The 17,535-nt window shown below is 35.0% G+C and overlaps 1 protein-coding gene and 1 long non-coding RNA gene across 3 annotated transcripts; both read right to left on the bottom strand.

The window, feature by feature from the left end:
- Nucleotides 1–5,542, bottom strand: LOC129288464 (uncharacterized). Of its 2 annotated transcripts, XR_008588008.1 has the most exons (6): nucleotides 4,155–5,542; nucleotides 3,536–3,608; nucleotides 1,717–2,584; nucleotides 1,567–1,615; nucleotides 442–540; nucleotides 1–192 (listed from the first exon to the last, which is right to left on the bottom strand). It is a non-coding gene; the product is annotated as an uncharacterized LOC129288464 (long non-coding RNA). The 2 variants fall into 2 exon arrangements; XR_008588007.1 differs by having other exon boundaries at nucleotides 1–540; nucleotides 4,155–5,541.
- Nucleotides 5,543–12,813: 7,271 nt separating this feature from the next.
- On the bottom strand, nucleotides 12,814–16,602 carry LOC129289553 (glycerol-3-phosphate 2-O-acyltransferase 6-like). Its single transcript, XM_054926330.1, has 2 exons — nucleotides 15,912–16,602; nucleotides 12,814–13,879 (listed from the first exon to the last, which is right to left on the bottom strand). The coding sequence occupies exons 1-2, from the start codon at nucleotides 16,536–16,538 to the stop codon at nucleotides 13,010–13,012; spliced, it is 1,497 nt and encodes a 498-aa protein (XP_054782305.1). The 5' UTR covers nucleotides 16,539–16,602; the 3' UTR covers nucleotides 12,814–13,009.
- Between the last annotated feature and the right edge of the window lie 933 nt (nucleotides 16,603–17,535).

The following is a 17,535-nucleotide window of genomic DNA, read 5'->3' as shown; positions in this document are numbered from 1 at the left end:
TAGAATGTATTGAAAAATCCCACATTGATTAACTGAAGAATGAATTAAAGCTGCATAACCTTAAAGTAAGTCCCATCAAATTAGTTTAAGCTATTTTGATAAAAAGACAAACCTAATATATACTTCATTCAACGAAGTTCAATACTATTTGGTACGGTTTTGAAGCCTCTGAAACTCCAATGAAGTACCAACCTAGGCAAAAAGAAGAAAATTTAACCTCAAGGTAAATCCCATCAAATTGGCTTAAGCTATTTAATATATACTTAATCCAACAAAGTTTAATGTTGTGCAGCAATCTTTGACCAGAGAAATTTGTCCTAGATGATCCAGCAACCCTGCGATGCAAGTCATGTTCCTCCAGGTTTGGATCGATATCACTGGTGTTTGTTGCCATATGAAAAAGCATAGGAAATAAAGGAGGCAACAGTATCTGCGGGATACCTTGTCTTTTTGTTCAGCTTATGTCGAAAGAACCTCGTTCAGGAAACAGTATCGCCATCGGCATCATCCAGTGGAACAGTTGTAAGCTTGGACGGTTATCTGTAAAGAATTTTAGAATTTCAAAATCTCTGTTACAAAAAGGAAGATGCCAACCAGGCAGGCAATGATAGTTCAGGCAGAAAAAGAAAGAGCTACAGTTCACACGTACGGTAATAATGGTCAATCCAATAGCCATATTTTACTAGAGAAAAATACCAAAAAGAAAGAAAGAAAGAAAGAAAGTGCCTATCATGATCAAGAATCCAAGGTGAGATTTCAAATTCTTGGATTCCATGACTAGTTTTTTCTCCCGTTCCCTCGGCCCGTAGTGGATATCATGCCCACCGGCCACCAAGGAACTGTAAAGCAAGAAATGGGATACAGATCCTATTGGAGCATCCTAATCAACCCCCGCTAAAATCTGCAAGCACTATAAAATCATCATAGCCTAATGAAAAAACTGAGATTAGAGCAATGAAAACAAGAAAGGATGATAAATGAGCAAAAGCGTTTTACTTGGAACGTGATGCTTGTGCTCATTGAATTGCATTCAAGAAGGGCTGAAGAATCTAACTTTGAAGCAATAAAACAATTTGTATTTGAGGAAAATTAATCTATAATTAAAATTTGTTCCTGTCAATTTCCGTAGGTTTGATATAGGAAACTGAGTTGCCTTATTACCTTCATTATCTATCCGAGAGGGAACTTCCATCCTTCTCAGGCAAGCAATGCTGATCTTTTGAATCCTTCAGGAATGGAATAAAATTTCACAGGCTGCAAATGCCCCTGAAGGGTTAACCTCAAAACACTTGCAGCGTTTGATATATAGAAATGCTGGTTTTTTCAAACACCTGAAATCTATTTTTCAGTTGTTTGAGTGGAACAAATGTGAACAAACATTGACTTTATGTGTTATACATCTCGTACGTAGTAGAAGAATATTAACTGTTGCGTACATCTCATTATTGTAATGTTATACATAGGTATCCAATTCCTTGGGACATCAAGATGCCAATGTACCAAACAGCACCTTGAGAAAATTAGCACAAATAAGATCAACCACCTCTCTTCCTGTGTAAAAATTACCTTAACTTGGTAACGTCAAAATTATACAGGTTCCAAATTCAAAGTTCATCTGCATTTGTCACAGAACAGATATGCTTTAGTGATGACTCCCAATTCCTAATGGAAGACAACTTAGGAGGAAGAAAACTGTAAAGAACATGATAAGCATACCTCTCAAAAGTTAGAGTAGTAGGAAAAGGGGAAACCAAAATCCTCACCCGTGCTTAAATTGCGGCTGCTTTTTGGTTTTGATAAAGTTGCCACAGGGAAGAATAATTTCAGCTGCAAATGCAAAGGTGACGCAGGCAGCAAGAGCATGTTATAGTGATCTAGGCATATAGATTGAAAATAAAAAATTGTGGTGAAAATTAAATGATATCATGAAGAAGTTCTGAGTACTTTCAAAGACAGTTAATACGCCTGTATCACTTTTCAAAGACAGTTGATGAGTATGCAGCAAGGACATAGAACTGCACAACAATTTCAAAAGGACAACTGAAACTTCAGATACTCTCATGAGTGGGTTTTCTAACCATACAAAAGGCATGCTATCATGAATCAAATCAATTTAGAAAGCAACTTGGTGCTTTTCTTTTTCTTACAAAGTACCACTATATTACTTTGTATATCTAGTTGGCTCATGATTCCCTTTACAAGACTTGTTGAAATGATATTAGAGGATTTTGTCATTCTTTTTTAGCAGATATTACTACATCTATGAATTGTGGAGATGCAGCTTTCCATGTCACCAGTCATATGGTATTAACCTTTAGGTTTGTAACTTTCATTTTAAGTGTTAATCAAAAGTCTGAAAAAACAATTTATTGTTCCTTCTTTATGTACGCTGCAAAAAATAACTGGAAAAGGAAGGATGAAGGAGATTTAGAAAAATCCTTTTGCATTTGTCAAACTAAGTTCCCACCATATAAATTTCCCACAGAGCAAATCTGACATTATAGAAGGCTTGTGCGTTGTCTTCTAAATATTTGTGAAAGAAACTTCCCTCCTTCCTTAGAAACATGGGCGACATCAATTAAACCTGCAAGGATTAACCAAGTTGGAAGCAATCTAGCATAAGATTTAGTAATACTGCCAAACTTAATTGTGAACTGGTGTGCGATACAAAGAATGAAAAAAGGGAGAATAACATTTGGGTCCTTGTAAGCTAGTTAGTGACACTTTGGTCCCTTGAACGCATGACCCTTTTGAGATTGACAACTATGACAGACTATATTAACAACATCATTTTTTTTTTTTTTAGTAGGGACAAAGTTTGGATCCAAATGTCATTCTTTCATGAATAATTAATTCAAAGGGGTCCATATCATCCTTATTAGTTGTGAAAATAAGCCAATTGAAAATGTAGAGTGAATATCAATACGCACATGTTTTACTAGTGAATAAACAGCAATGTTATTAGAGACTGATCAAATTACCAGGACCAAAACCTTACTGCTTCTTAGGATCTCAAACACGTAAAGCATGCTAAGAGGGAGCAGTAAATTTGAGGTTGAAATTCAAACGATGGAGGAGCATCGAATGTGTAATTGTTAAATGACTCGAACAATGAAATTCTTAAACACAGATATGTATGTTTCAGTAGTGAACCCTAATCCAAATTTCCAATAGCTTCTCTCCAAAATGTTAACTTATCCACCCAACCCAATAGCAAAAGAAAAATAAAAAGAACCAACAACATCAGCTCAGAGATCTTCACTCAAATTTAAAGGGAAAGGTTTTGATCACCCACATACATTATATTCAATATAAAATCTATGAGAAGTCTTACTATTCATAACTAACGTGGTTTACCCAAGACTCTATGTAAAGAACAAAGCCTACAATCTAGTTTCTGAAGCAGATCAAGATTCATGACACGTGCACTGTTCTCAACTTTTACTTTCACTTAATTGAGTTATTATGAAATAATTTAGGTAATATTAAAAAATATACACGCCAGCATTATGGGCATAGTTATGTCTTCCAGAACCTGGATAACATCTCCGGTTGGAGCCATGGACTGCAAATCAATAGCTGCAATAACTTCATGATCTTTAAGACACCTGAGTTGCAAGAAATAGACATGTTTCAATGAAACACGTAATGATGAAATGTGAAATGGTTCGAGCATGTAAAGGAGAGTGCAGGACAATTAACTCAAAACCTGTCAGATTCAGTTCTTTTTACAGTTTCAATGCCACCAGTTTCATATAATTACTTATTTATGTAACTTAAATCAAATTCTTGCTAAGATTAAAGGACACTATTATTCAACTTACCCTAAAGAGTGTAACAATCTCTCTCTCTCTCTCTCTCTCATTGAGTACATAATGGACAGCACATATTATATTTTAGATCCATATAAAGCACATTCATGTAATGTTGACATCCACATTGAAATCATTTTTTAGTTAAAGGATAACAAATAAGATTTTCAAAGAAAGAATCATAGTGAAGATGCCATAGATCACTCAATTTCCAACATGCACAAAGATGACCCCATTATGTAACTTACTATTGAGAAAGCAAAACATATTTTGTTAGACATGCATTTATTCAGCTTACATAAAATGGTTGAACTTATTTTAAAAGAAAAAAACTATTATCACCTCCAATAATGGATCATTTGCTTCCTTTGCAAGATCAGCAAGATCAGAAGTTCAAAGGTCAACTGATATTTGTAAATTAAATGTGACTCATCCCCTGATACAAATGATCTTCCAAAAAAGTCAGGAAAGCACCATGGCAGAAGGAGAAAATCAAACTCAAGTGCCAAATGAGGATTTAATTTCCTCTCTGCATCATTTCAATCCGTTTTCCTTTCAGATCCAGCCCAATTCAGATCTGTTTCCTTGCCAATTAAATTTTAGATTTCCCTAATCTCACAACCGTAAATGAACATTCCACATATTTTCCCTAATTTCCATCAAATACCAGCATTATTGATCACAGGTACAGTTTGCTTTCTTGGAGTAGCACCTTTACTCAATTGTCAAGTGCTGGACTACAAAAATTTGCGCTAACCCCCTTCAAGAATAAGAAATAGGGAAAGCTTGTTCATCAGTTCTACAAACCTTTCATACTGTCTAAATCTTGCATACACTGATAGAAGGAACCGGAGAAATAAATTGGCAAGACATGATAGAAGGCATCGTTGCAGCGATACTAATATAGATTATCATCTTCAAAGGGCATTTTGCCATTGCAGATGAACAAGAACAAGTCATAAAACAAAAATAAGACCACATCTCTTGAAATGAAGGCCTTGGAATCAATAAAAATTGCCAATGTAAATTCAATCACCAGAGCCGGAACCCAGCTACTAGAGGCAGCGCGTAAAATGTACCGCAGAAGGCATCCTTTATTTTCAAGAAACTAATAAAGTCAAAGGTTTCCAGTACGGAGTGTAAAGCAAAACAAACGCGTTGGTAAGTATTTGCTAGTGAGTGATTAATTTAAATTACATCCAATGGTTTCATATATCAAGGTTCAATCAGATTCCTATTCTAAAATACAGGTCAGAGGGAAAAATCATTTATGCATCAAATGAAAAAATAAAAATAGTCAGCAACCTTCAAATACGTTGAATTACTCACAATCTATTTGAATGAGCTTTAGGACACCTCGAAACTTCTTCCCTTTCCCAGTAAATGCCCAGCAAGAGAACCCAGAAAGAGTAAGAAAGCGTATTCTGGTTTATCCCACACATACCTTCCTATCCCTTGAAGCTCTGTTCATGGTTTATCCCACATAGATAGCAATTTCAAGAACAAAATCACTGACACGAAGAACGGATTCCAAATTAGACGAGGTTTGCCAAGTCGGAAACTTGTAATCGTTACATTGCAAGTACTCCGTTCATTTTTCCCTCAGGAGTCAACAATCCACAAGTAATGTGAATGAAATGGGTTTTATGGTTCTTCAAACCATTACATGCAGAGTTTGAAACAGAGATTTCCCAGAAAAAAAATATAAATAAATGCAATCTCCAGTCTGGCTATAGCATATCATGACGTTTCAACTTTCACGTTTATCGTTTACTTACTGTGGCTAAAAAGTTGTTTATTACTTTCCAAATTTTATTTTTCAAATAAAATATTATATATATATATATATATATATATATATAGCTGTACAAGTAAAAAAATCTTTTTTTACTTTTCCACATAACATTCTGTCTTTTCCTCAGACACAGACCAGCAGGTTTCCTGGGAAATGATTTATTAATTTTTAGGAGCCATTGCAGGGTGGCCTGTGCTATGGGACAAAATTGAGCAAATGACCTTATTTTTATAATTTATTATATTTTATATTATAATTAATTTATTATATTTGTCATATATTCATGATAAATTTTTTATATATCAATAATAAATTCTTTATATATTAATGTGAATTGATCACATTTTTAATTTTTAAAAATTTAATCTATATTTTTTAAATATAAGATTTTTTTTGGGTCAATTAGCCCATTTATCCTAATTTTTGCCCCTTTCTCCCCAGTTTCCCAACAGATATTCTTACATCAACCGTCTTTTAAAACTTCATAAGAGTGATTGGTTAATTTCTTTAAACTTTATGGCTTGAAAAGCTAACAACTACAAGTATCCATATTTTCTTATTATTTCTGGTGAAAAGATTTTCTTATAATTTATATAGAGTTTTCCTTTTTAATCTTTGATCAATTGCTACATTTTATAGAAAAGGTCCTATTTTGCATTTGTTTATTTTATCTACATGAAACATTTTTGTTTTTTATCCATAATCTGATCTATCTGCTGATGCCATTTGGACAAACGATTTTGCTACAAGCAATTCCACAAGATAGCAACGAAGAGCCGTGGAACATAAAGCACTCGACAGGGAAGCGTGTTGTGGGTTGATTTATGCATTCATAAATATAGTTTCGAAAACTTGAAACGTTAAAAGGATTTTGAAAATAGCATCACACATACACATATCTAATTTACGAAATCTTACAAAATGTGTTTTATAATTGACTTTGAATTAAATAACTAATTATACATTAGAATGCATTACCGTATAATTTTGCATGATTAATGAACGGGTGGGAGTTTACTCTAAAGGTAATAATTTTATATGGTACTATTGACATCATGTGTGGCTTTGGTGTTCGATTATTATACTAGCAACTTTATTATCACCTACAAATGTGTGAGCCATAGCATTACGACATCCTAAATATTTAAAAAGGAGGAATTTATAGTTTGAAAATGGTAATAACACTTTCAACCAAATTGCTTTTTATATTAGGTAAGTTAGGACTAGTCTAGTCATATAGATTTGGTCCAATATGTTGTTAGTCTACAAATTCAGTTAGAGGTAGTTGATTATGTTTGAATGAATAGTAATTATGTGTGTTATATTTTATTGACAATTCTTGTTTATTGTGAACATATGATTTATAGTTGTCCCACTTGCATGCTTTATTTATAGTTTGATTTGTGGACAGATAATTTAGATTATTTGGTTACTGAGATTTTGTCTCATCCTCATGATTACTATTTTACAGGCAATAGCACTGGTAGGAGCCAAGGGGTAGAGCCAGGCAAGGAGTAGTTTCATACTGCTTTTTATAGTGCCTTGATTATGTGTAATATGTAAATAATATGTATATATGTATGTACATGTGTGTATGTTGCCAACTAGGATTTGTATATAATTTTGAATGTACTTGCATGATGTGTTTGTTGAAATTGCATTTTAATCGAGATACTGTTATGAGTTATTGTTATATCGTGGGCTAAAATGCCACTGCAAGGACATATTGATAGATAATTGCTTTGGTTATGTCATGAAATGGTCAATTTCTCCAGTGTGTAATGCCTCAAGCATTTGATCCCATTTTAAGTGATTGGGATTTTTAAATGGCCAAAATTTGTGAATTATATCATTGCATGTATAGCTATTCAAATAGGTGTTTAATGTCCACTGGATGTGGTTTGAGCCTTGTTTGAGGCTAATTGCAAATGGTTAGGTTGCGGCACACTTGACTACCTTTTACTTTTGAAAAAGTGATTGTTTTGCAACCAGGTGTCCAGTTTTAAAATGAAATGTCATTTTGAAATGAAACCAGTATTATTAGTTAGATAATTGAATAAGTTTTTTATAAGTACTTGAATCATTCTAATTGAACATCGGACAGAGGAACAATGTACTTTAGAAGTCTACCTTTGGATGTTACCATGACAATTGTCATGAAATGCATTGTTTATCGTTGCGAAAAGCGTTACATGCCATAGCTAAGGGAACCGTGGTACTTGACTGCCACATTAGTGCTTATATTTTTCATTGAAGTTAGTGATTTTTTTAGTGATGTTTATATTTTCATAACTAGCCTTGGAACATTTCAAAAATAAGTTTTATGTTATGACAGCATTTACACTTCAAAGTTTGGAATATTATGAAAAAATCTATTTTCAAGTGAGGTTTTATGTTTTCACTAGTTATAATAGTAATATTTGTAACATCCTGAGTTTTAATTCCTTAATTAATTAAACCTAATTAAGGTAATTAAGTAAGTTAAAGTGGTGTGTGGCCAGAGAGGTTTAATAATCATATTTGGTGGTATTTCGGCCCTAGTTATGAGTTCGGTATTGAGGCGGGCCACCTGAGCATTGAAAGGAGAAGAAAAGGAAGAGTTAAAATTGTTGTGCCACACGCTACGGCGCGTAGATCGTTCGCCGCGGTGTACAGCCATTTTTGAGCAAGAAAGGACCTCTCTGTGCCATGTGCCGTAATGCGTTGTGCGTCCACCGCAGCGCATGGCCATTTTTTATAGTTTATCAGACTCAAAATGAGACAGAAATAGAGAGAAGAGGAAAGAAAGAAGGGACACACTAATGCTCTATTAGGGTTTGCTTAGGGACGACTTTGAGAGTATTTTGAAGGCTACAAATACCTAAAGTAAGTATCATATTCATTAATCTTCACATTTCTTCCACATTTATGAGTTTATGGTTGGGACTTGATAGTGGAAGTGGGATTTCGGTCTATATAAGTTATGAGTCTGAATTTATTGACTCAAATAGAGCTAATGAGGGTAGATTAGAGTATCTAAATTTAGGTATAATGAGTTTTGGTGTCTTGGGTTGTTAGGCACTATTAATACCCGAAAATCCCATTTATTATGGGTGGTTGGAAGTTTGTGATGTCATTAATAGGGATTTAATGGCTTATTAATGCTATTGGAGGCTAAAGGTAATTATTAAACCAATGGTTAGACTCTACCTCTTGTAAAGTGAAGGTTGACCAATTTAGAAGTAGAGATTGAGGGTTCAAATGTTTGAGTTTGTTATATTGATGGAAGTCAACTTGGTTGATTGTAGTTTTGGCTCTTGGTCACCTATTGGAGTGGAAATTCAAACTTGAAAGCTAGTTGATTTAAGGCTAAACCTTTGACTTCTCAAAAATTTGAGGTAATTGAGAAAAAAACTCTACTTTAAATAGTTGTATGTTAATTGATTGTTGAATGCAAATTGTGAATATTACATGCATGGGATTGATTATTAAAGTAAACATTACATGTTAGTTTCATTGAGTGCATGAAAAAGTTATTTTTGGATTGAAAATACAAATGCAAAGTCAAGAGGATTTTACTAAGAATATGTCTATACTTTTAAAAAATGAATGTGATGATGTGTAGACGTAGTTGTGTGTTCATGAGCAATGGACTTTGAGAAATGATGAGAATACGCAATTGTGTAGTGCAAAGTCGTGAGCCTAACGTGGTTGTTGTAAAAGTGAGTATATGAAAGCGAAAAAGTGAAAACAAGTGAGTAATGATTATGGCATGATCAATAACAGGAGTTCGCTTAGGGATTAGGAGTGGAGAAAAATCCATATCATATTGAGGTTGCCCTCTAGTGCACGAGGGTATAGCCTTGTCCCACTATTTGTTGAGGGACTATCCCATAGTTTGTCGAGAGACTAGAACCTAGTTCTCTTCACTGGTTCAATGAGGAGATTAGCCTAGGTTATGAGACACCCCAGGGATTCGAGAATGGGGGAAGTCATGGTTTGAGAATGAGTCCTGTAATCTTTGGCCGGGTTACACCTCATGATTGGTGAGCTCAGGTAGTCCAGTCACATGAATGGAGCCCTAATCAGTGTTATAGTCTACGGTTTCAGTTTGAGAAAATGCAGAGGATATAAGGTTAGTTGATTATTGTTAAAGTAAATATATGACGTGTCACACGTGTTAAGTGGTGGTAGGTCACAAGAGTATGGGTCATGTCACATATCGAAGAATATGGTGACAATGCACTAGTTATGTGAGTAAAAAAGCTATAAAGTGATAAATAATAAATTGTGATATATGTGGACTTGTTTTACATATTTGATCTCCTTGTGCCTGTAATTATTTTATAATTGATATATAATTGCATAGGATATGTTTAACTTTGATTACTGAGTGGCTAGACTCATATAAATGTTTATAGGGTCAAAATACTAGTGTAAGTGTAAAAATGAAGATTTAAGCAAGTTTTGAATGATTTGAGTTAAATGCAATTGCAAATTACCTTCCCTCTTTTTTTTTGGTAAATTGGGGTTGAGGAGTAAATTTTAGTTATACTGATGTTTCGATATTTGTGATGTGTTGTACTGTTAGTCCTAGGTCCATTGGATATGATTCAGGTGTTAGGAAAAGCTTTTGGCACTTATTGAGGGTTTTGGACACCTATTTTTGTGTAAAAGTATTGAAAAGTGGTGAAAATGCGTTTGGGTGTCCAACTTCCTAGTGTGACTTTTTAGAAGTGAAACCTATGCCATTACCTAGCTAATGTAAAGAGTTTTCTATAGACACATAAATCACATCATTCAAATATTGGATGGAGAATCGGGGTGAGTCAAAAGTTCCCCTGATTTTGCTATCAAATGACACTAGAACCAGTGAAAATTTCATGCAATATGCCATGACGCATGGTGCTTAAGCTGTGGTGCATGGCGCAAAGAGCAACACGCTGCGGCGCAGCGTGCACGAGCCACGGCGCATGGCTCAGAATCACAGCACATATTTTATTTTTCAACCATTTTCGATTTCTTTCACTTCTCTGAGGTATCTCATGCTTCTGAAACTTATTTTTACTCTGATATGAAAGATCTTGATTGATTTTAACTTGTTTTTATTTAAAAAACTTGGGATCCTTTACTTTTGGAGTAAACCTTGGTAATCACTTTCTGAGCTGATCCTCTGATTATCATAAGTTTCATTTATTAATTGTGTTTAGTGTAATAGAATGTTTCACTATTCTTATGATATGTTAGTGACTTCAGTAGTCTTATGCTATGATAGCATTTACACTTATACATATTTAAATTTGAAATAGACATCCACATTATATTATACTGATTTCAATACATATACACCATATTTGCATCCTCTTTTATACAAAAAATATCCTATCTACCTAAATGGTACTTCTGCAATCTTCTTCCCAAAAAACAACGTAAACTGCAAACTTATTTACATAACTTGTTACCTCTATAAGTACAAAAAATATAATACAGATGTGTATATAAAAAGTCATTCAATAGCAAAATTTCACTGTAAATTTCAAGTCAGCTGCAATACTTTTAACTCCTGTTATTAATGACACCATCTTTAATAACTCTTCATGATTTATGTCTTCTTTAATTAATTTAAAAATTAATCTTCCACCTTCATAGGTCATCTTTCCTTGTAAATCTTTTACAAAATGTCCTTCAACATGAAAATAACAAAATATTTCTTTTACTGAAATACTTGCCATATGGAAAATAAACCTTCAACAACTAGAAGCAGCATACAAATTTATTACTTTATAACTATTTTTTTCGTAGTCCCAACCATGGCTACAACAATTCAACATCCAAGCTGCATTTTTCAACATAAACACACTTTTCATCATAGAACAAAAAAATTTCAACGTCCATGTTATATCTTTCTTGTTTTTCACTTATTTCTTAACACTATCATTCTCAGAAATTATTTATTGTGTGTGTCGATATATATAGTATATTAATCATCAAAAAAAATTACTTTTTTCCATAGCTATAAAAGAGAGACTGTGTAAGATATCATTTATAAAGATATAAAAATTATTTCGTGCGTGTATGATAGAGGAGAGGAAATTATAAATTTTTCTTACGTGCATGACAAAGAAGAAGATATAAAAGAAATAAAGCATGTAATTACCTATTATCAAGAGAGGAGAAGATGATGATCCACTCCATTAATTTTTCGGCCACATTTTTTGCACATGAGAATAGATTTTTTGTGGCAAAAAACAAGAATAAAGAACACGATATAAGCTGTTTTGTTGTTACCTTTTAATCTTTAGGGAAGAGAATTTTTTAAAGTTAGATATGTTTTTTTATCCTAATTAAAGATCATAGTCTTTGATTGATAATTAAGAATCATCTAAGAATATTAATCTTAATTAATGATCATATAATATCTAATTGAGATTAATGTCTTTGTGAGGTTTTTAACTGTCATTCTTTCTTAAATCTATACTATCTTTATTGATAATGAACTATTCATTCAAAAAATTGAAATTACATGCGTCCATATAGAACTACGGAATCCGCACCGGAAAAAGACGAGAGAAGTAACTCACCGATATTAAGGCCCATCTGTTACTTGCACGTGGCTCTGTGTTATTTGAGCACCCATACATTCCTCAAACTCCACGTCTTGGTCCCTCTTGCGTCAGCTTTTTCTGCCCACCAAAGTCATCGTCTTCATCCGATCTTATTTATAAGAAAAGATAATTATAAGTCAGTTTAGTATTTTTTTATATTTATTTTTATCCTTTTATTCTTATTTTTTTAAATATATCCAATCAAGCTCTCGTTAAAACATCAATGTCCAGTAGATTGAATCTAGTTAGCTAGCTACCTCTCTCGTGTGTGATCCCACTCCCTGTATGATCGAGCTGTGCCTTTTTTTAACTAACTGAATTGGGTGCCCTTCGTGTTCCCCCAAATTATTTACTCCTTCTGTCTACCAATTTGCTGTGTGAATATGACGCCTCGACATCATACAAGCATCCTATTAACTTCTCCTAACCGTACTTGCATCTCTGTTTCATTATATAACAAGATACTTATGTTGTTTTAGACATGCATGTCAGCCTTTTTAGCTGTACCTCGATGCCCCATCTCTTTCACTCTCCCCTTGCCATAACTGTCATCGTTTATTGCAAAAACTGTATTGGCAAAACCCTTTGACCGCCTTATGCTAACAATTCATGACTGCACCAATTACAGAAACTATACTTTTGTTTTATATCAGAATGACAGAACACATATAAATTGTTGAACTTTTATGGCCATCATCATTACAATCAAATTCTTATTACTATCATGCTTACTCTCTAAACGCTTTAGAAACATACGAGAAACCGATACACAATCAAAAGGGACGACGCCTTCTTCATTTTGTCCCCCTTTTCAATTTTCAAGCTCTCTCTTTCTTGGATGGAACCCTCCCATCTGTTCCTGCAAGCACAGCATACTTATCCTTCCTTGTCAGATTCGTGCATTCAAAACCCAGAGTCCCTGCAAGAACCCTCTGAATGTAATTGGCAACTTCAATGGCAGATTTGCCTCCCCTGCATGTCAGCTCAGCGGGAAGCTGATTCAAGAAAGTGATCTCATAGGTAGGCACAGGATTCATGAATACAAAGTATGGGTCCAAGAATTTAAACCCACGAACGGATGTACCATAAAACACACTCTGCTTTGTGTTGATGGCAACTGGGACGATTCTGTCTGTGAGCTCAGCGAAAAGAGCACTAAACCTCAGCAGGAATGGCTCTCTGCAAGTAGTACCTTCTGGGCAAATCACCAAGTCACCTTCTTCAAGCAATTTCTTAATGTTTTCAGCATCCTTCTCTCTCTCCCTTGATAATGCCACGGCTTTGATGGGTGATATCATCTCACTGAACTTGCTTATGCTATAAGTGACGCAGCTGATTTTTCTTTTTAGTGCAACTGCTGTGACCACAGGGTCTAGAACTGTACGGTGGTTGCATACAAATAGGACCCCGCTTTGGCCTTTCTTTGGGGGTGGTGGTGGGCTACCCTTCACTATGACCCTTATTCCCAGAAGCTTATAGTTGTACCAAGCGAGTCTTTCGGGCAGAGGGATGTTAAGGTATACCCTTAAAATAGAGAGTATGATGCCAATTGGCATCCACAAGAAAGTCAAGAGGGCTGCAAGAGGGGTTGGCCTTTGTACTAAGCGACCCTCGTGGAAGATAACAGGGCTTAACAGCTTGTTTCTTGGTAGTGGCTCGCACTTGGTCCTTAGCACTATGTATGCTTCCTGCAAAGGAAAGAAAAAATTCAGAACATTTACCTATCTTACAGAGCCACAAATTCAGAACATGGTAATTAAGTTTTGACTTTTCAGTCCAAAATTTAAAAAGGTGGGTAATTAATTAACATAGTTTCATAATTAGTTGTACAAGATATTTCATCCACTTGCATGTTGCATCATAGCTGGTTGATATGATTCATTACTGAACAATCGAAACTCAGCCGATAAACAGTCAATTTGCAGAGTAAAACAAGGTCAATAAGAAAGTGACAACTGACAAGTATCGCCCTCATTACTCGGTGATGACAAACTATGCAGGGCGATGCTAATTATAATTTTAATAGATTTTACACGATGAAGAAGAAACAGAACTTGGATTTGCGCGTAGCCCACTAACATCTGTATTAAGACCTTTTTACGTACTTAAATATTGCGTGATAAAACTTTGATCACATTCCTCAGTGAATGAAATTCAGCCCATGAACTACTCCAATATTTACAGAGCACACGTACAGCAGGTCAATAAGGAAACTCACAGGAATTGCTCTTTCAACTGCAATCGTTAAACAATACGAAGAGAGATTGAAATTACAATCCCCGAAAATTTTTACATGAATAACAAAACATAATGCTTGCATGATAGTTGTTCGATAAAATTACTCAATAAAAAAGACTCAAAGCACAACCCCCTTACAGAGGAATTAAAAATAAAATTGAATAAGGAAGATCACAAGAATGATGCTTAGATACTACTCAATGATGAAGAACCATGCGAATCACAAAGATTATTCACAATTATCACATGAGAGGAACAAAATACAGGGACCGGATTGACTGTTGTGTGTTAAAAAGAGTGGGTAAGACACGAGGAACTTATGGAGAGTGACGAAAAGACTCAATTTACCAAGTAAAACGAGGGTTGTACTTAAGAAATAGCAAAATAGGGAAATGAGATCAGTTATATATTGATAGTAGGAAATATAGTTGAAGGGTTATGAGAGAAAAGAAAAGCAGAAGTTAAGAACGCATGAATCTGAGGGATGATAGAGGGCATAGCATTTATAAAACGAACCAAATTCGAACAACAAAGGGGGACCATTTGTATGATATAGGAGGTGAAGGAAATTAAGAAAGCCAACAGATATGAGTTGGAGGACTCATTATTCCATGAGAAATAAAAATACATAGCTTCAACACAAGAAAAGAAAGACATGTGAAGAGCGACTCATTTCATGGCCATTAACATTCTCACCAAACCCAAACTCAACTTCTTCTTCTTTTATATGTAGCTTTTTATTTATTTATTTATCAAGGTGGGTCATATCTTTTTCAATCGGACAATAAAATTAACTGCTTTGAACGTTGGTTCAAGTAATAACTTTTTTTCAAGTATTTGCATGGAAAATATTGAATTTTTTTTTTGGGTGCATCAAAAATAGCAAATCCTACTATATAAATTTTGGCAAGTCCATTAACATTCACTTTGAAAATTTGGTATATCCTCAGAAAAAGTAATTACAGTTGTACAAACTATATTTATATATTATTAAAAGGAAAATATGGATCATATAGTAGCATCTGATTATTTTAATAATCATGAATAGATATAATATATTTGTATCCAGATGAAATATATCAATGAATAAAACGTAGGTGCCATGAGTAGTTTTATTCTCCTACTTTATTCTTCTCCTACTACGTATACTTATATATAACAGTAAAAAATCAGTTTATATCCCGCATGTGAGCCAAATACCAATCTATTAATGTATAATATATTAAAATGTAGTAATCAATTAGCAGGATGTAATAGTAAGACTTAAATTTTAATTTGTCATGTCTGTTGTAAGTATAAACTCAAAGATAAAACTGGCCCCGGGAAGCGGGAAGCTAAGATGAGGTAATAAATTAATTAGTAAAAGTGAAAAGTGGGAAGAAAAACAAGTTCTCGCGGTGAAAACTGAAAACAGAAAACATCGCGCACATATTACTACTACTTTAGTGTACGACTAATATGATATGAATACGGAATACCAACCTTGCAAATTGACATGAATTCATGGTCACTCGCGCTATCACCCAGTCCCAAATCCGGCAAGCTCTCCGGCGACCCAAACTCCTTCATCACGGCGACCTTCTTGTGCTCGCCCACCAGCACCCCCGGCTCCTTCACCAGCCCGGTAGCCCTCCCCGATGCCGTCACCTCCAGCTCCGTCCCCAGTACCCTGTCCGCCCCCAAGAACGTCTTCACGAACGGCTCCACCATCACTCTCGGGCTCGCCGTCACAATGTACCGTTTCCCGAACGAGTTGAACACCCGCCACGTCTCCGGGCGGACGTCCTCCGCGTAGAACCGGGGCAGCACGGACCGCGCCACGATCTCCACGTCGCGGATCTTGAGGCCGGCGAAGGTGAGGAAGACGAGGGTTTTGATGGCGAGGGTTTCGGAGAGGAATATGTAGCTGAAGTAGATGAAGGGGACGGAGGCGAGGAGGAGGAGGGCGCGGAGGATGCTTCCCGCCTCGAGAGCGACGAGCATGTAGTAAGGGAAGGCGCTACGGGAGACGAGGAGAGTGCCGTCGAGGTCGGAAGCCACCGTCTGGTTGGACCGTTGATCGGTGGTGCACTTCGAGATGGGTTCAAAACGACGTCGGAAAGCTCCCATGACTATTTCTAAGATGAGAGAGAAGATGCCTTGGGATGGTTAGGCTTGAGAGGGAGGGAGGGAGGGAGGGAGCAAGTGGTTTAAAAAGAAGGGAGGGGGAAGAAGACGGTGATGTTGTTGAACAATTTTTGAGATCCAAATATTAAAAATGAATATTGAATAATGTTTGTTCCACGTGTCTCTTCGGTCCATTATTAATAAGAAATTGCTAGTATCTTTCTACCCTGCGCGCATATCTTTTTCCATATCCAAGTTTTGTATATGTAGGATCTATGCGTATATTAAATTCATTAAAATCCCGACAATTTTATTTTTGATGAGTAAGATCTTAGTCAATAATGATTAAAATTTTATCGTGTAGACTAATTAAAATTAACGTAAGTAATAGAAATCCTCATCACCAAAGCAAATGATTTGGAGCTTGAATATTATTATGTATGTAACAATTTAATTGGGATGTGTTAACTCTTTACTCTTGGTACCTTGAGAAAGAGATAATCTAATAATATTAGACTGAAAGTAGATGAAAGAAAAATGAGTGTTTTCAAACTAATATTAATTTCTTATACATAATGTATATTTTTAAATGAATGATGTTAGAAGAACAAAAATTAGCAGAAATAATTGAATAGAATAGTTAAATAAAAGAACAATAACCAGGAGGAGTGAAAAAAGAGGCAAAATGAAGGGATTGTGTTGACGTACTAATTAGGGCAGTTGAGAGGAAGGAAAGCAAGTGGTTGGAAGTCGATGCCAACAGCTGCATTTCATTCAATTAGCCTACTTTCTAGTTTATTCAACACAGCCTCCATTTTCTTCCAATCATAGTCGATGTCCCTAATTACATTAGTAATAAAATAATATTCCCTTCTTGCTTTCCCTTTAAAATATTTTTATCCCTTCTCCATCAAACCAAATATTCTTCAACTGATTAACTATACCTTCTTTCTTTCTTTCACCTTCTTTGACCTTTTCCTTCATTTTTTCCAGTTTAATA

Source organism: Prosopis cineraria, unplaced genomic scaffold (assembly GCF_029017545.1).
Source record: "Prosopis cineraria cultivar Desert tree isolate PC_DT_omini unplaced genomic scaffold, ASM2901754v1 PC12, whole genome shotgun sequence".
Taxonomy (NCBI): Eukaryota; Viridiplantae; Streptophyta; class Magnoliopsida; order Fabales; family Fabaceae; genus Prosopis; species Prosopis cineraria.
The sequence above is the reverse complement of the archived record's forward strand: the minus strand, read 5'-3'. Positions and strand labels throughout refer to the sequence as shown.